This window comes from Aethalodelphis obliquidens, unplaced genomic scaffold (assembly GCF_003676395.1).
Source record: "Aethalodelphis obliquidens isolate GAN/ISIS:26980383/991018 unplaced genomic scaffold, ASM367639v1 scaffold7, whole genome shotgun sequence".
Taxonomy (NCBI): domain Eukaryota; kingdom Metazoa; phylum Chordata; class Mammalia; order Artiodactyla; family Delphinidae; genus Aethalodelphis; species Aethalodelphis obliquidens.
In genome coordinates, this window is record NW_020837951.1 from 38513745 (window position 1) to 38533820 (window position 20076).

Genomic DNA, 20076 nt, shown 5'->3' on the forward strand with positions numbered 1-20076 from the left:
GATCTGGGGCAGTGGGAGGCTAAGGTCAGCAAATGGAGGAAGGATGGAGAAACACCAGAGGGAGCCTTAGCATCCCCAGGCCTGCAGAGAGAAGGGGAGGGAGTGGTCACCCAAGCCCAAAGAGGGATGGAGCTGAGCTTCTCTCTGATGTGCTGATGCCTTGGATAGCAGCAGGCAAGGAAGCCCGGCCGGTGCTGGGCACAGAGCAGGATGCAGACCAGTGAACAGCTCAGTGGGACTGGCAAATAGCGAATATTCAGCACATGTATTTCATTTTCTAAATTCTAACAAATATCATTGTAATTGATACAGAATACTCAAAGTACTTAAAACTGGTGATAAAGTAGAATTTCCCCATTGAGTCTCTTGGCAAAAACAGAATTACATTCCTCAAGGAGAAAAAATTAACCACAGGCCAATGAAATCGGCCTAAAGAGTATACAAAATGTATTTAAACACAAATGTTACTCACCCAAAATTCACCTCAACATGTGATAAAAGTTAATCACCAAAACAAATCTGGAAATAAAAATGCTGAAAATGGAAACCAAAGAAACAGTGACCCTATGTAAGATCACAAATGACACAAGCCCAAGGCCCACTTCGCCCACGCTGACCTGGCAGCACAGACTATTAAAGCACCATCTCTTTCAACATCTTTGCTCAGACAGGCCCTCAATGCTATATTTTCTGACACCTAGGCAGTCTAAAATCACGATAAAATCACCTGTATTCCTAGGAATACAGAAAACTTTGTCATTCTCAGCATCTCAGAAGATCACTTTTTCCCTTTGCATCATTTTTCCATTACTCTCTGCATTCTTATCTTTGTGAACTTAGAGCGGGGCACCTAATTTTTCCACATCTTTGTTTTTTCTCACTGATGAAATAAGGACGCAAGATTTGTTCAACTCATTCTTTCCCCAACCTATCCCTTCAGTTGGTTCCCACATTCCAGCCATACAACACCCAGTCTTTCTCTTTCTGAACTCAACTACGTGCAGAGTTCTGTGTTCTGTCATTGCTCTGCAAAAGCTTCCTCTCTGTCCCCATCTCACACACACACACACACACACACACACACACACACACCCTTCCACCACTCCACCGTCCAAGGAAATCCTTCAAGGTCCAGTTTAAATGTTATCTCTTCTCTCAACCCCCCACTAATCTTGCCCTATTCCACACCCCCAAGCCCAATATGATCAATAGAGTTGAATATCCCCTCTCCTCTGCTCACCTGGTACTTAGTCCTCTTAGAATGGTCTTTATTACCCACATCACAATTAGCTCTTTCGGTGACCATCTTCCCATTAGACTGATAGATCTTGGAGGCAGAAACCATGCCATTTATCTCTGTATCTCCAGTGGCAGAGGGAGAAGGTTTATGCCTAAAGAAAGAAAAAAAAAAACCTGAAAAGGTTTTCGAGATCTTTTTAAGGTTTTGTAAGCAACAGAAATAACCGCTGTGCACTCCCCTCTGCTCTACTGGTACGTTAGGGCCAGGGCTACAAGGAGACAGATGGTGGACATGGACACTGGCTTCCCCTTTGACCAGAAATCTGGTCAAGGCCACCTCGAAATCCATCTAACACAAAGACAAGAACAACATGTAATAAATTAAAACCACCTTTTGCTACTTAGTTCTTAGCTATGTTCTACATGTCAAGTTGCCTTAAAATGAGAGGTGGCGGTTCATTAATATCTTACTGCTTGCACTGTGTTTACAAAATGGGTTGTGCTGCAACACACTTACACAGTTATAAATAAAGCAAACTGCCAAGAGATTAGCTGTGGAAGATCTGAGATTCTGTTTTCACAAGGACTCTCCCAGTCACTTCACGCTTATGGCAAATTCATGACTGTACCCTAAGGTCTATTTAGCCTAGACTAAGCGGCTGTCACCAGCCCCATTAATGCCGCAGCAAACTCAGTGGAGCTGCTTACAGACCAGGGAGGAGAATGATGTCACTTTGCTTTTAACAGACACCATTCTGAAGTCTTTGCGTTTCCTTTGCAGTCAGCAAGACAGACCCCAAGTTCAGGAAGAGAAGTTTCTGACTATAAACTTTCAAGACTTCCCTTCCTGCCCACCTGTCTCTTTGAGTCATGTTGACTATGCTCATTAGATGGGTTACTCACGTACAGTAAGTTCCTATTATTTGCAACCCATTGTTCTCTAAAACTGCTTCGTAAACTATAAAGGGCTTTAAAAATTCACTTGTTTTCCTGCCTGAGGTGAGGACAACTCCTCCTCCAGCTGAAATTATCAGCACACAAATCACAACTATCCACCAGTGAGGACAGACTTTCCCTGATTTCTAAAGCAACATATTAAAGCGGAAAGGACCCTTTATTTAGAGAACTAAAGGCTTAGGTCCAAATTCTGGCTACATTACCAGGGCTTGGACTAAGCTGAGGTGAGCAAGGGGCCCAGGGAGCAAAACTAAAGGCAGCCCTCACTCTCAGATCTCCCTGGTCCTGCCCCATCCACTATAACCTCTGAGAATTTTTTTTTTTTTGAGGGAAAATTCATACAACACAAAATTAACCATTTGGAAGTGTACAATTCAGTGACATTTAGTAGAGTCACAATGTTGTGCGACCACCACCTCTATTTAGTTGCAAACATTTTCGTCACCCCAAAAGGAAACCTCATACCCATTAAGTAGTCACACCTCATCTGTCCCTCCCTCCAACCCCTGGCAACCACCAATTGCCTTCCTATCTCTATGGATACCACATGTGTGCTTTTGAGTAGCAGTACTAATAACCAAGTTACCTTGTGCCAAGACACTATTTGAAAAGTTTTATGTGCATTCATTCAGTTAATCCTCACAAAAAAACCCAATGAGGTAGACACTAATATCCCCAGGTGAATGGCTTATTATTTAATTCTCTAATTATCATTTCTTCATCTGTAAAATGAAGAAAATAGCAACACTCTAACAACAGTTTGCTAAGCACATTTATGTGAGAGGCATTGTTCTAAGTCAGAAATAGCAATAGGATTCAACTGTAACTAACTGGGAGTGACTTCCTATAGAAAAGAGGGAGAGGAATTCTTGAGATAGCTTGCTGGGACAGAGTGTAATCATCGACTCGTGATGTCTGCCATGGACAGAGGACTGGGTGAAGTGCCGTAAGAAATGGAGATCTGCCCTCCCTCCTAGACAAGTAAGGGAAAAGAAAAAAGACAAGTGAAATCAGACTCTGCCTCAGTCCAGAACAGGAAGGAAGCAATTCCATGCGAGTGTAATGAGGCAGTGAAGGCAGTTCGTACAGTGTTAAGAGCAGAGGCTTTGGAATTTGAAACAAAACAAAATGGAACGTGTTAAATTCTCAACTCTGCAGTTCATAGGTAATATCCTGAAAATGTTATCTAACCTTTCTTAGTCTCACTTCCTCTTTTGTAAAATAGCTAATAAATCTAATTCATAAAGTTCTGGTGGGAATGTCATGAGATCATGTGAGTGAATGGCTAAGCACTGTATCTGACATATAGTAAGAGCTTAATAAAAGGCTAGGAAATAAAATATATATATTGTATTATATATTACATATTATATCATATAATATTAGGTATATTATACATACTTTATATATTTAATATTTATATATAAGAATATGTGTGTATGTACATGTGTGTACAATATATATAAATATTCAAATATAAAAATAAGTATATATATATATATATATATATATACACACACACATACACCCATCCTCTCCTCTTTATAGGACATAGAATGGACACAAAGGAGGACTCAAGTCTACTTGCAAGAGGGAATGGAGATTAGAAAAGCTTTCTTACAAAAGGAGGCCCTTGAGATGATTCTTGAAAGAATAGACCCATATGCCGGCCTCATCCTGTTGTTCTGAGGATTTGGTGACATCATTTATTTAAAGCATTTTGCACAATGCCTGCAGTCCACAAATGTTAGCTACGTATAATGTTTTTGTTGGCTGCTTTATTATTCCATTGTGACCCTCTGAATCAGTCAAATTTCTTCATGGCAAAGAACAGAAACTGCTTCCAGGTACCTCAAGCAGAAGAGAAATTTCTTGGAAGGGTCTCAGAGAGTTCAATGACTCAATAGGAAGCAGGTTCAGAGCAGAGACAGGAACCCAGAGGGGCCAGGCAGCTGAGGACACAGCCTGGACCAACTCCCTGGAGCAGTCTGGTTAGGTCAGTGCCAAGGACACCATTGCCGCTGGGCACTCAGCACTGCTGCCATCGTCAAGAGTGAGTCTCCTACTGGGCATATACCCTGAGAAAACCATAATTCAAAAGGACACATGCACCCCAATGTTCATTGCAGCACTATTTACAATAGCCAGGACATGGAAGCAACCTAAATGCCCATCGACAGATGAATGGCTAAAGAAGATGTGGTCCATATATACAATGGACTATTACTCAGCCATAAAAACGAACGAAATTGAGTCATTTGTTGAGACGTGGATGGATCTTGAGACTGTCAAACAGAGTGAAGTAAGTCAGAAAGAGAAAAACAAATATCGTATATTAATGCATACATGTGGAACACAGAAAAATGGTACAGATGAACAGGTTTGCAGGGCAGAAATTGAGACACAGATGTAGAGAACAACCGTATGGACACCAAGGGGGAAGTGGCGCGGGGGTGGGTGTGGTGGTGTGATGAACTGGGCGATTGGGATTGACATATATATACTGATGTGTATAAAACAGATAACTAATAAGAACCTGCTGTATAAAAAAATAAAATAAAATTCAAAAAAAAAGAGAGTGAGTCTCCTACTGGGCATATAACCTGAGAAAACCATAATTCAAAAAGATGTATGTACCCCAATGTTCATTGCAGCACTATTTACAATAGCCAGCTCATAGAAGCAACCTAAATGCCCATCGACAGATGAATGGATAAAGAAGGTGGGGCACATATATACAATGGAATAATACTCAGCCATAAAAAGTAACAAAATTGAGTTATTTGTAGTGAGGTGGATGGACCTAGAGTCTGTGATACAGAGCGAAGTAAGTCAGAAAGAGGAAAACAAATACCATATGGAATCTAAAAAAACGGTACTGATGAACCTAGAGGCAGAGCAGAAATAAAGACACAGATGTAGAGAATGGACTTGAGGACATGGCAGGGGGCGGGGGGGGGCGGGGGGTGAGGGGAAGATGGGACAAAGTGAGAGAGTAGCATTGACATATATACATTACCAAATGTAAAATGGATGGCTAGCGGGAAGCTGCTGCATAGCACAGGGAGATCAGCTCAGTGCTTTGTGACCACCTAGAGGGATGGGATAGGGAAGGTGGGAGGGAGGCTCAGGAGGGAGGAGGTATGGGGATATATGTATACATACAGCTGATTCACTTTGTTGTACAGCAGAAATTAACACAGTATTGTAAAGCAATTATACTCCAATAAAGATGTAAAAAAAAAAAATAAGCCCAGTTTATAAGGGTCCTGGGAGTGGTTCACCCAGAAAGGGCATAAATCCTCTTCCCAGGGAGCATTTCAGGATCATTTCCGAGATGCCTGCCAGCCAAAGGTCAGAAGTGAAAGCATCACTTTCCCGTGGAGGCCGGTGGTGCTCTCTGGGGCAGGTGCCCGCTGTGTGGCCTAGGGGTGCCCTGAGCTTTGGAGTTTTATGTCAACAGGAGTATTTTTATTGAACGTCACACGGTAAACACAAAGAAAATCCTCTGGTTTCGGACTTAATGCCAGCAGGGCACAGAATTGAGAGTTTTTAGCTTATCACTTCATTTTCTGCTGAACTTGGTCAAGCTCAAATATGACAATCTTTTTGTTCCTGGAGCGAGGCTTTCTGCCCTCGTTAGAAATATTGAAATCTGCCTTGTACCCACATCTTGCACTATTTGTTTAGTTCTTTAATAAAAGAAACGCTAATCCATGTACAAAAAAAAAAAAAAAAGGAGTGAGTCTCAGTGTCCCTGAGATTTTCTACCATTCCCCCAGGATGTGACACCCTTGATGAGAGAACCTGTTGGCTGATTCTAAGTCAACTGTCCACATCTCAGCTGCCAGTGGTTATCAGGAGAAGGTAACTGGCCTCTTCAACATCCACAGCAGGAAGTAGGGTCATTTTTCCTACCAAGAATCACACAGAAGGACTTATTAAGAAATAGAAGGAAATTTGAATGTAGGGTATCAATAAAAAGTTTCAGCTGAACCATAAAGAACACTGTTTGGACACAGCAGAAAGCATTGTACCAAAAATGTAGAAAATCATCATAAATCCCAAAAATTTATCTTCAAACTGTAAAATACTTAAAAAACAAGACTTTCAGGTCATTGTTGGGTGTTCCATGACAAACATATGGTATATATTAGTAAGTCTATAAATAATAGTGAAGTAAATATAAAACAAGTCAATGACTAAATGTGTAATTAATGCTAATCATAAACAATAATTTCTTCAAATCTTTAAAAATTGGTCTAAAATGTTAATGTCTCAGTTTGAAATCATCCACAGGCCAATATGAAATGTGAGAAGGTTAGTTTTGTTTTCTTTACCCCCATTAACAAATTTGAGAAATGCTTTTATCTAATGTGAATGTGAGCATCTGGAAAGTAGTCAGCAGGGAATGTGGGCTTATGAGTTAATAACAAAAGCTGGTTGGTAAGAGTTGATAAAGAATTAGCAAGAGATAATTCTGATGCTCCTAAAAGATCTGCTCTGAGACTTCCAGGAACTACGCAGACCTTTAGACAGAAGGCAGGAGCCAGAGGAGAGAAAAAGGACTTCAGTAGAGAAACTGGCCTCTTACCATCAGTACTTAAACATGCCCAACTCTCTCCCATATCAGATAAAACCCTCCCTCTACATCTTCCCCTGCAGGGACGGCCCTACTTCTACCCTCCCCTTGGCTGTCCCAGACTTCTTGATGGTTGTTTATATTCACTTTTTCTACTTCCTCACCTCCCACTCATTTCCAGCCCACTGCAGTCTGGCTCTGGCCCCACTGCTCCACTGAAACTTGTCAAGGTCACCAATGACTTCCTTGTAGTTAAATCTAATGAACACCTTTCCATCTTTGTCTTACTTGGCCTCACTGCAGCTATGGGTAGTAACTTCCTCTTGGAAATACTCTCTGTACTACACTTTCATAACCCAATAGTCTCATAGTTTTTCCTCCTGTATATATTCAATTGTAACACACTGTCTTGGATTTTACCAAAGACACTCAAAACTCAACATTTCCAGTCTGAATTCACAATCTTTCTCTGCAGGTACACTTTTCCTCCAATTTGAAATGTGAGAAGGTTAGTTTTGTTTTCTTTACCCCCATTAACAAATTTGAGAAATGCTTTTATCTAATGTGAATGTGAGCATCTGGAAAATAGTCAGCAGGGAATGTGGGCTTATGAGTTAATAACAAAAGTTGGTTGGTAAGAGTTGATAAAGAATTAGCAAGAGATAATTCTGATGCTCCTAAAAGATCTACTCTGAGACTTCCAGGAACTACGCAGACCTTTAGACAGAAGGCAGGAGCCAGAGGAGAGAAAAAGGACTTCAGTAGAGAAACTGGCCTCTTACCATCAGTACTTAAACATGCCCAACTCTCTTCCATATCAGATAAAACCCTCCCTCTATATCTTCCCCTGCAGGGACGGCCCTACTTCTACCCTCCCCTTGGCTGTCCCAGACTGTCCTTCAGAATGAATGTCTCCTGAATGCATGGTTATTAAGGCTAAAGACTCAAGCACCATCTTTGAACCTTCCCTCTCAGTGTCCAACCCCACAGCCTGCCACCAACCAGTCAATGCTGATTATTACGGTCCCTCAATAGCTCTCAAATACTGATATATCCACTTTTCTACTCCTTTCTGAAACCACCCTAGTCCAAGTAACCAAATAAATAACTGAATGATCTTAATGACTTCGTGCCTCTATGTCTCAATTTCCTACTTTGTAAAATGAGACAGAATGAACACGGTTTCTTCCTTCTTTATATTCTATGATTATAAGAGTTTAAAATCAAGGAGTGACTCAGGATAAAATCAAGTCCAGTTCTTTGGGAGACCATCTCACTTTCTCCACTTAAATACTGTAGTGACCAAGATTGTGCCTCATATCCTCCCATAGCACTGCTCTTAAGGACAATCTCAGGGTCTTCAAGATAATTTATAATAAGGCCCTTCCTCTTAAATAGGGATCTGCCTTATGCCACATTTTGAGTTATAGAGAATATTTTATAATGAGATTCTAATGATGGTAACAAATTTATCTACCTTGTTTCATTAATTCATCTGAAAGCTCCTTGAGAAGAATAGGAGAAAGCTCCTAGTCCTGAAAATGTCCCATGTAGTAAAAGGAAAAAAATGTCCCAGGACTTCCTTGGTGGTGCAGTGGTTAAGATTCTGCCTGCCAATGCAGGGGACACGGGTTTGATCCCTGGTCCGGGAAGATCCCACATGCCACGGTGCCAACTAAACCCATGCACCATAATTAACGAGTCTGCAGTCTAGAGCCTGTGCGCCACAACTACTGAGTCCTCATGCCACAACTCCTGAAACCCTCGTGCCTAGAGCCTGTGCTCTGCAACAAGAGAAGCCATCGCAATGACAAACCCGTGCACCACAACAAAGAGTAGCACCCACTCACCACAACTAGAGAAAGCCTGCGTGCAGCAACGGAGACCCAATAAAAAATAAATAAATAAATTTATTTATAAATAAATAAATTTATTTTTTTAAAAAATCTGAATAACAGGGAAATGTTGACAGAGGTTGCGGGGAGAGGCAGTGATGAAGGAGTTGGGTTGATTTTTAGCAAGTTCAAAATAAAAGCACTATAAAAGGAGAGTAAAGGATTTAGGTCAGGGCTTTCTTTGAAAAAAAATTTTTAAACATAAGCAGATGGAAAAAGTTAAGTGACACAATAGGGTAGATTCCACCAATGAGCTTAATAGGTAGCCATTTTAACGGGAGAGAAAGCAGACTGCGAAGTGAGAAGTTGGGAAACTTAAAGGGGCAAGAGCCAGAAAAGCAAGAGACTCCTTCCTGCCGTGAGGATTCTTTTGGTTCTGAAGTGTGTGAACCTACTAGTGAGGATATCATATATCCTCTAAAAGGGGCACCCATCAACCAGAGAAAGATGTGCCACCTCCTTCCACAGCTCATTAGCAGACTGAAAATGTGACACTGCGTTACTCTGATTAAGGATTAATTTTCTAATTCCAGGGATGGAATGCTCCTCTAAATGAGCAGGCCTTCACACAAAAACACAGACTCGCATAATATGGATGAAACAAAACCTTTAATGCTGCCTTCCACCTTTCTAAGACCCAGTGGGGAAGAAAAAGGAGGTTCTCTAGCAAAAAGGGGAGTTAAGGGTTAAAGTTTTCCAGCTCTCCATCCGGGAACAGGTCCTGCTAATGGGTGAGAAGTGTAATGCCATCTTTCTGGCAGACTGAAGGCTTGGGAAAACTAGGCCCTTCTAGTCTGGCTAGGGAAGACATAATATTTCCAACAGCCAACTGTAGCAAGGCAATAAATAGCAATGTCACACACTAGATGAGTAACTTGTTACCTCAGACCCTCCCAGGGACATATGATTTGGGTTCCTACCATTTATTGGGATAATGCCGACTTATGCTGGGTCCTGCAAATCCCTTTAAATTATGTAACTAAATGCTATCTACACTTTTATATTTCACATACATTGTTGGGGCTTCATTACAAACTGTTATATTTTAAAATTGTTTCAGATAGCTTTAAATCCAAGGCAGTGGGGACTTCCCTGGTGGTCCAGCGGTCAAGACTTCCCCTTCCATTGCAGGGGGTGCAGGTTCAATCCCTGGTCTGGGAACTAAGATCCCACATGCATCTCAGCCAAAAAAAAACAAAAACATAAAACAGAAGCTACACTGTAACAAATTCAATAAAGACTTTAAAAATGGTCTACAACAAAAAAATATTTAAAAAAATAGAAATTTTAAAAAATTAAAAAGTAAATCCAAGGCAGTGGCTTTCAAAATCTTTTGACAGCAACTCACAAAAATATATAGAATAATTTTTATCATAAACCAGTATATATATACAAACACAAAATAAAAAAGTTTTATGATACCTTACCCTTATTACATATAATGCATTCTAATATTATCTATTCCACATTGTTTCATTGTTTTTAAGTGATTGTCACAACCCCAAGAATTATTTTATAATCCACTAATGGGTCAAGACCTGCATTTTGAAAAACTCTATTCTAAAACTATAGATTCCAGCTACTTTAGTCAGAAGTCTGGTGTCAAAATTTTTTAAAGCCTCGTTAAAATGCATCATCAGGGCTTCCCTGGTGGCGCAGTTGTTGAGAGTCCGCCTGCCGATGCAGGGGACACGGGTTTGTGCCCCGGTCCGGGAAGATCCCACATGCCGCGGAGCGGCTGGGCCCGCGAGCCGTGGCCGCTGAGCCTGCGCGTCCGGAGCCTGTGCTCCGCAACGGGAGAGACCACAACAGTGAGAGGCCCGCGTACCGTAAAAAAAAAAAAAAAGCATCATCAAAAAAAGTATTTACTGAAGGTAACTCAGTCTCCATAAAGAGCATTGTCTTGGGGATTTCTACCATAACTCACAAAATGAATAATAAGCCTATACTTTGCAGAACTGAGATGTGAGCTGAACATTGAGTGAAAATGACATAAAATCAGAGCAGAGTTAGAGAAGGAGGACCGTCACCAAATGCAGTGTGTGGTTCCTCTGGAAAACACAAAGCAGCTTAGAGTGAGGTGAGGGGAACAAAATAGAAAAAAATATATATGCTAATGAAGAAAAGATCAAGCTTACAACTTCCATCTCCAAGCTTCACAAGTTGCACTTGTACTTTCCAACTCTATGAGACTGAGTAATAGTCAGGATAACTCCACTAATCATGTGGTCTTGAATATCTCAGCTGATATCATTTAAGTCATTAAAAAGGATAACTGCAAATTAAATTAGTTCACCCTAATTATACAAAAATGAGAAATTCAAATAAGCAAGGTAATGCTCTTCTAAATTAAAATTTTTTTCAATCACTTGGCATCTCAAATCAAAGCAAATGGGTAATGTTACCAATTATATCAATTTGATTCTTAAATTTAAATACATAAACATATGATGAACTGAATTAAAATTTTTATTTGATATGCACTTAACATATTAACATTTGTACTAGGGTAGGGAACCACATTCAAGATGTGAGACAAGGTCATGTCCTTGAAACCCAAAGAAGGTTGCCACAAAATTGCCTTTGTGAGAATCTAGCAACAGAAATGAGTCCCAAAATCTATTAAACAAGTTATCCCACAGGAAAGGTAAGGTAGACCACACTACTAAAGGTAGTACTATAGAAGTCTATGAAATATTTATCAAGAGAAATATTTGATAAATAATAACAATATTAAGTTTTAGTAAGCAGTAGGATAATGTGCTAAGCTTCAGCATGGTTGCACTTACAGAGGACTTTCATAAGAAGGAAAGAAATGGAAATTTATTGACTATCTGTGTTTTGCCTGGCAACACTAAATACTTTCAAATATACTATAGCATTGGAAACTAGGAATCAGAGATATTAAATAACTTGCCCTAAGTCACACAGTGATGAATGACAGAATTAGAATTTAAACTCCATCTTCGGATTACAAATCAATATTCCTGTCACATTTATGTCACTTTATCCTGAACCAGTACTAAAAATATGATAGTGCTTAAAATATTTGCTTAAATATTTCCTAAGACTTCTGATCAAGATCAATTCAGATTTCAATTTCATGGCTAATGAGTAATAAAGTGATCCTTAAAAGAAAAAAAACATTAAAAATATACATGCATTCTGGATGGCATTATGAATCTTTCAAACAATTGATGAAAGAATTATCTATTGCTATATAACAAATCACACTAAAGTATAGTAGCTTAAAATGGTAGTTTATTCTTGTCTCTTATTGTTCCATGGATTCATTGGGATTGGCTGGGGGTCTCCTAGAAAGTGCAGTCAGATGTCAGCTGGGGTTGCAATCACCTGTGGGCTCAATGGGGCTGGACGTCAAGATGCTTCACTCCTATGACTGACGGGATGCTGGCTATTGTTTGCAGCTACCAACTGGAGGACAGCCCAAATCACGGACAAGCCATGATGTGGGCTTCTCTCTAAGTGGTGGCTGGGCTCCAAAACGGAGCATTCCAAGAGTAAATGTTCCAAAAGACCCAGGCTTCTTACAACCTAGCCTAAGAAGTCCCAGAAAGTCACTTCCACCGCATTCTATCAGTTGAGCCAGTCACTGGGGCCTAGGAATACAGATTTAGACCCCACCTTTTGATAAGAGAAACAACATGACAAAAAGCGAGGGCAAGGAAACTACCCATCACACCTTAGTCTTTTGCCTCCCATCCTGGCAAGTCTACTTTATCCAGCCGAGTTAAAAGGGGAAGTACATAATAAAATTACAATAACATAAATTACTTTGTTGTCTTTTTTCTATTTCTTTGGCTCTATTTCATTCTCTGGAAACACAGCACTTCTTGAATGAATGAATGAATAAATGAAAGCCTCTGTCTCTCATTTTTCCATTTACTCTTTTTTTTCCTTTCTTTCCTTCTTTCTAACTGAAAGGTAAATATATATATTTAAATATATGTATATATTTACAAGCACCAACATATTCTGATTAGTTAGTGAATCATATGGTTAATTTCTACCCATATCGCCCATTTGATATCTGCCTGACTCAGTCATCATCCTATATAGTAAGGTATTAAGAGAATTTTTTTTCATGCAGGCAAAGGAAAGAGAGAAAAAATGGTAAAGAAAAAGTAGGATCAAGAGAAGAAGGAAAATATAAATGGGAAGGGAAATAAATAAAGGAGAGTGAGCAGGATTAAGCCCAAGTGGCTGAAAAGACAGAGAAAGAAGCCAAATTCTACCCCTTATAATGTTGCACCTTCCCCTTCCTTTTTACTCCACTGCCACCATCACCAGCCTAGTCCAACCTTATTTCTTAACGCCTGAATTATTGCTATATTATTTTACCTAATCTCCCTGCCTAGAGTCTTTATTCCCTTAGAAACACTGTTTTCCTCATGGTGCTCTCAATTAAAAATAAACACTAAATGACTTCTGAAGGATAAAGTCAAATATAAGCATTTTAAGGATTGTCATAATCTGACCTAACTTTTCTTGCCAATATTGTTTCTCAGATCTCCCCTGCATGAAACTATTGATTCAGCCAAAGCAGTCTACTCACTGTACCCAAACACACGGAAGAATGAGACTAGATCTCACTATTTATTACATCTTGAAAAATACAAAATCTGAATCAAGGAAAATAATTAATTCACAAAGCAGTGTGGCAAAATCGTAAGTTTATATTATAGCACTTATAGCCCAGTTCATCTACAAATATAGCCTTCTCATTGTTGTCTTCTGTCCTGTGCTCTAGCTAATCCTCTCACCAGGAACCTTCTCTGTTGCCCTCAACCTTCCCAAATCTTATCTAACCAGGACCCACTAGAAAATCTCTTCTTCATGGAAACCGACATTAGCTGATTAATTTGGAAGTGTGATTAGCAAGATTATTCTGAACCCAAAGTATGTGTTAATACTACAGCGTCTGATTTGATTGTCCATGGAATCCAAATTCCATCCCAGTTTCTACTCTGTAGATTTGTTCAGCATACAGTGGTTTACAGGACAATTTCACCCCAGTCTGATAGATAATTCAACCAGCATCTAATAATTTGTACAAATTTGATTTGCAATAATTACAAACAGCAATTACAGAAACAGTTAAAAACACCCTTGCTAATATTATAACTCTTTGGGAGCCCTACATAAATGGGATTTCTTAAAAATAGGATATTTGAAGGTAATGATGGGTATATACATGATAAAACAGATTTTGTGGTAAAAGAAGTTTATTGTCAAGTATAATTAAAGTTGTAGATACCATTTTAAAAGTACAGATTTAGGGGGCAAGGGAAGAGACCTTTTGAAGCAAAGTAGAAATTAGGAATAATTACTGTGATGATCATGGAATGTCAACATCCATTTCATCAAGATGAGCTCAGTATCCTTCGAAGTTCCATTGAGTGCAGGAAAGCATTTGTGTAAGACCAAAGGTAGCTTTGGGAGGAATACCTCTGAAGTATAAAGGAGTGGAGTGACTGGCAACAGCCACCATAAAAATGGACTAAACAGGGCTTCCCTGGTGGCGCAGTGGTTGAGAGTCTGCCTGCCGATGCAGGGGACACGGGTTCGTGCCCCGGTCCGGGAAGATCCCACATGCCGCAGAGCGGCTGGGCCTGTGAGCCATGGGCGCTGAGCCTGCGCTCTGCAATGGGAAAGGCCACAGCAGTGAGAAGCCTGCGTACCACAAAAAAAAAAAAAAAAAAAAGGACTAAACAGTAAACGTCTTTTATATGTGGAACCTAAGAAATAAAACAAATGAATATCACAAAACGGAAACAGACTCACAGATCTAGAGAACAAACTAGTGATTACCAGTGGGGAGAGAAAAGTGGGGAGAGGCAAGATAAGGGTAGGGGATTAAGAGGTACAAACTACTATGTATGAAATCATACACTTCTGAATCTTATTTAAAAAATTAGTTTTCTTTTTCACGCCCAACATTGAATGTGCGTGCAAATTGCTATTTTTCTTTTTTAATCTTTTTTGATTTCAAAATTGGGTAAAACTAAACTTTTTAGGGAAACTTGTAAATATGGTAAAATTATAAAGAAAAGTAAAATATTATTATATCAGACAGGAGAGTGGAGGCTTCTGGGGTGATATCAAAGTTGTATTACTTGACATGGGTGGTATTTCTGCAGGTGCTCACTTCATTCAATTCATTTAACTTTTATGCATTTTGAAGATGCAATATAAAAAATCCAATGTTAAAATTCTACAGTCCATTAACTTGGAGGTGTCAATTACTGCCCTACCCAGTACTTTGCTCTCATTCCCTTTTGCCCAAATGAAGCTGGTTGTGCGTTAAGAGATGACATCTTGTTTTCTAGAAGAAATAGTGAAACTTGTCTGGCCCTCGGTAATATTTCAAAACAGTCTTTTTGTAAATGGGCATGAGAAGATGTCCTTCTTAAGCCAAGGACGAAATCTCATGTTTTGTATTATTTAAAATACCTGATACAGTGCTACACAACTAGTATGCATTCATTCATTCATTTGACAAATATTTATTGACTTACCTATCAATAGATTCTCTGGAAAACCACAGCCGTTTACCAACTAATCTGGTAAAATGGCATTTGATAAGTGCTATAAGGACACTCAAGATTCAGCAATTTCTCCTGGCTATCAAATTTATTTTGGCTAATGGATATCACTTACTTTCACTCCCATTTAAGTCTTACAAAGGGGTACTAGAGGAGGATCAGCCAGTTAGAAGGTGAAGACTTAATAAAAACTAAAACAGAGGGCTTCCCTCGTGGCGCAGTGGTTGAGAGTCCGCCTGCCGATGCAGGGGACATGGGTTCGTGCCCTGGTCCGGGAGGATCCCACATGCCGCAGAGTGGCTGGGCCCGTGAGCCATGGCCGCTGAGCCTGCGTGTCCGGAGCCTGTGCTCCGCAACGGGAGAGGCCACAACAGTGAGAGGCCCGCGAAAAAAAAAAAAAAAAAACTGAAATAGAAAGAGTCAGAGACAGGAGGGGAAAAAAAAAAAGCAGAGGAATAAGTAGGCAGAAATTGTAAAACCAGCAAGGCCTCAAGGCCCTGCACAGTTTGAGTTGAGCCAGATATTCTTCCTGTTTCCTTGCTTGATCTTTGCTTGATCTCTCCTCTTGCCCATGCCCCCAGTCTGGAGGAGTTAAGCCCAGCACAGATGCCACTGAGACAGGTCAAAGCAGGGAAAGGTCCTGGGACCAAAAGTTGGCTGAGTAGGGTGAAAAGTTCTGAGCAGCCCAAAGCAGACAGAGCCAGAAGATAAACATAACCCGTTTTCGAAGGAGCCAAAGGTGACAAGCAGGAAAGACAAAATTACTCATCCAGTCCAAAGGGGTGAGCACGGAGCCAGAAGCTGGCGGGAGAAGGGAGTTAAGAACGTCAAGTGTCAGGTAAAAGCAGAAACAGAGACTTAAAAATAAATAAATAAAGTGAAATGAAGGATCCAAGACAATAACTGGGAACGATTACTTGGAGTTTGGCACTAGATTTGGTTGAGTACGAGTTAGCTTAATTTAAAAGCATAGGATCTCCTTCTGACTTTATCTCCCACCTTATTGCCAATCCATTATCAACAAGGCGTTTAAAATATTTACCAAACAAAATCTGGAAGCCATTTAGGCAGTCCTGCTAATGAACCAACTTAATTCAGACTGATTTGGCCATGAAGATGACCACATCTACTGAGGACAGCTCTCCCCAGATTCCTCCATTGACTAGTTTGAGAAACAGAGCACTTGAAGAAATGGTATATGTAAATAAGTGAGTTTAGGTTCAAGCAGCCTGAGATGCTGGTGGTTGGAAATGCCTTACTCGTGTGCAGAAAATTTCCTGAGCACTTACTATGCCCCCTGCAGCATGCCCACCCAAAGTTCTTTAGATATTAATATTCCAGTGTGTTTAACGTTTAACATTTTCTCCATTTGGTTAAAATCAATGAGATTTTTGTGAGGCGCCTGATCCTTTCCCACCCCAATTTAAACCATAATTTTGTGAAGACTGGGATTATCTTGCCATATTCTTTTTAACCTCCTTAATTTCTAGTCAAGCCTCAAAATATGAAGTATACACTTGGGGCTCTTAGCACCTCAGAGATCACCTCCATTCTACTTGTCCAAAGGTGGGGGTGACTCGCTCAGTCAAAATGAAGCAAAGTGTTTAGTATCAGCCTTAAAATAAGTGGTTTCTTTTTTTACTGTCTTCTCTTTTTTTGCTGTTTTCCTGCTTTTCAGAGAAGCAGCAACAATAATTTAAACTTTTCCACTATGTGACCTACACTCCACAGACACTGTATAACAACCTAGCCGGTGCTTAACAAAGGACTTGCGTGATCGTGGGTATACGTGTGTGTGTGCTTGTGTGTGTGTGTGTGCGCACTTCACACAATGTTGTATGCCAGTATGAGGTGGGAGACTAAAGAAAGTTCGGGCACACGCACATTTATATTAAAGAGATGATAGGACCCACAAAAAAAAGAATTTTTCTGTGATATTAATGTTACATTTTGGAGAGAGGTTTGCAGGGAAGGAAGAGGTGCAGCTAGGGGAGTGGATTCTTGTCTCTAACTATGTAGGGAGGCTCTGGTAAAAAAGACAACTGAAGTCTTTCCCGGAACTGGGATCTTTCATTGAGAAAGGAGAAAATGCAACACTCATTCCTCGCCTCCTTCCCTCCCTCCCTCCCCGCTTCCTTGGTGCCCTTCCAAGGTAGGGCCCGTTGGTGCTGGCTTCTCAGTCCTCCCCCTGGGGAGGCTTGCCAAGGCCAAGAGGGCCAGATGGGGCTGCTGGCAGAGATGCTGCTGATCCGGCTCTTTCTCATCCCACTTTCCGTCTGCCAGTGCTTTTGGTGGTGGTGGCAGTGCCTCACCCTGATGAGGTTAGAATTACCACTCTGCAGCGGGTGGTGTGTGTACCAGCAAGCATCCTGTTACATTCACCAGCTACCCTCTACCTGCTCTGGGCTGGAATGTGCCATTATCTCGCTACTCCCATTTTACACTTCACACACCAGCTTTCTCTCACGACGGTTATTTGATCACTAACCACTCTGAATATCATGATCATCAGCTCATTTATTTTTTCTAGTTTAAAGGATGGTGCTGGGGTTCGCAGGGAGCATCGATTTCCACGTTCGCCAAGGCATCCGAGCGTGAGCTGCCTATCACAGTGCTGACTTTAATAAGTGCTTATTACTGTGATCATTATTTAGCATTTATATAGCTCCTCACAATTGTTGACCCATTATTCCTCAGAGCACCCCTCTCAAGGTGATCAGTATTAGCAACCCCCATTGCAGAGGCAATAAATCAGGGCTCCTGGAGAGGATTTTAGGAATATCCACAAAAGGACACAAAATGAATAACCACACAACTGGTGGGGCCTGGCCCTCCCTCTAGCATTGAACTTGATGAGTTCACTTATTCCATCATTCTGTTTAGCAGACTTACACAGGGTGGGCTCCTCTTGTAGGATACAGCTCAAATATCCTGAAAGGCCTTCCCTGGCTACCCTATCTAAAACAGCATGGCCTCCCCAAGGCACTCACTATCACATTCTGGTGTTTATGGACTTCATAAAAGTCCATAAACAGAACTTACCTGATTTGTCTTCTTATGTTCTTGTTTATTGCATGTCTTCACCATTCAAAAAGGCCATCTCCATGACAGTAGCAGTCTTGCCTGGGTTGTTCATTGCTGTATCCATCCCCTTTGTTGAAAGTACCTGGCATACAGTAGGTACTCAATAATGCCTGTGGAGTGAATGACAATGACAAGAGTCCTGTAAATACTGCTACTCATGCATCATTTCCCGTGCTTTTTCATCTCTTCCTGGACTTCTGGATATAATCACATATACAGTCCATTATTCTTAATTACCCTGGCACTAATGATCTAGTCTGTGGATGGCACAGGTCCTTGCCTGCGTCTCCTTCTTGGGTTCCTTTCCTCTGGAGATTCCTCCAAATCTTTCAGTCATTTCTCGCCTTTAGTTGAGAGGGGTCAAGAAGAGAGTAGAGCAATGAAAGTTCTACTAGACAATTTTACTAGTTCTAATAGCTTTGGAAAGGTACAAAGTTGAAATTATTGAATCAAAGGTTTCTTTTTCACCTGATTTGTGGATTAAAAAAAAAATCCATCTGTGTTATATATGCAATACAGTGAAAAGTGCTTTGAAGAAGTTAAAAGCACTATATAAATGTAAGATATAATTATGTATGCATGTAGTCCCAGTAACCTTGGTAATTGAAAGTTGGTTATACACTTAAGGCTTAATTAGTTTTTTTTAATTAATTTATTTTATTATTGGCTGCATTTGGTCTTCATTGCTGCACACAGGCTTTTCTCTAGTTGCGGCGAGTGGGGCTACTCTTCGTTGCGGTGTGCGGGCTTCTCATTGCACCAGCTTCTCTTGTTGTGGAGCGTGGGCTCTAGGCATGCGGGCTTCGTAGTTGTGGCACTCGGGTTCAGTAGTTGTGGCTCACAGGCTCTAGAGCACAGGCTCAGTAGTTGTGGCACATAGGCTTAGTTGCTCAGCCACGTGTGGGATCTTCCAGGACCAGGGGTCAAACCCCTGCATTGGCCACCAGGGAAGCCCAAGGTTTAATTCGGGTTTTTTTGTTTGTTTTTTTTTTTGCAGTACGCGAGCCTCTCACTGTTGTGGCCTCTCCCGTTGCAGAGCACAGGCTCCGGACGTGCAGGCTCAGTGGCCATGGCTCACGGGCCCAGCCGCTCCGCGGCATGTGGGATCTTCCCGGACCGGGGCACGAACCCGTGTCCCCTGCATCGGCAGGCGGACTCTCAACCACTGCACCACCAGGGAAGCCCGGTTTAATTAGTTTTGATAGAAGAGTAGCTCACACTTTTCTGATGAGTAGGACCAGGGAAGCTCTTAGAAAATGTGCTTTTGGTTGTTTTTCAACCATTAAATCAAGATAAAGCTTGAAATCCCTTCAAAGCCTAAAAGGTTGGAAGTAATGCTGATTTCTCATCAACAGATAAGAATAGACAAGTGGTACGAAGCATTTGTGCTTCCTTGCTTCAAATTTCAGACGATGAGAATACAACTCCCCCGTAAAAACTCTTAGGCTGACCTTGAAAGAAAGACCCTCTGGATAATCTAAAAATGGAGTTTTCTTTTTAAAGGTTGTCCTTAATGTTCTTTATAGTGCTATGTGCAACCAGAAAATGGTTTGCCTTTTTGTTTTAAATACACCAAATCAATGGAATACCTTGTATTTGATAACATGTGCTGTTGCATTTGGGCCTCACTACAACTCTGTCCATAGATATTATTGTTGACACTTCATAGATGAAAAAAATGGAAGCAAGGCCATTAAATGCTTTCCCAAGTCTTAGAGGAAGTCACCAAGAAGATTGATCTGACTCAAGTCTC

The 20076-nt window shown here is 40.7% G+C and overlaps 1 protein-coding gene across 1 annotated transcript in view; it reads right to left on the minus strand.

Moving 5' to 3' along the window:
* LOC113619762 (spermatogenesis-associated protein 31D1-like) overlaps nucleotides 1–18428 on the minus strand; it is a 62896-nt gene extending 44468 nt beyond the window's left edge. Inside the window, 2 exon segments of the mRNA XM_027105060.1 lie at nucleotides 1241–1391; nucleotides 18282–18428. Of these exon segments, the coding sequence (XP_026960861.1) occupies nucleotides 1241–1350 (110 nt within the window). The 5' untranslated portion in view covers nucleotides 1351–1391; nucleotides 18282–18428.
* Nucleotides 18429–20076: the final 1648 nt, after the last annotated feature.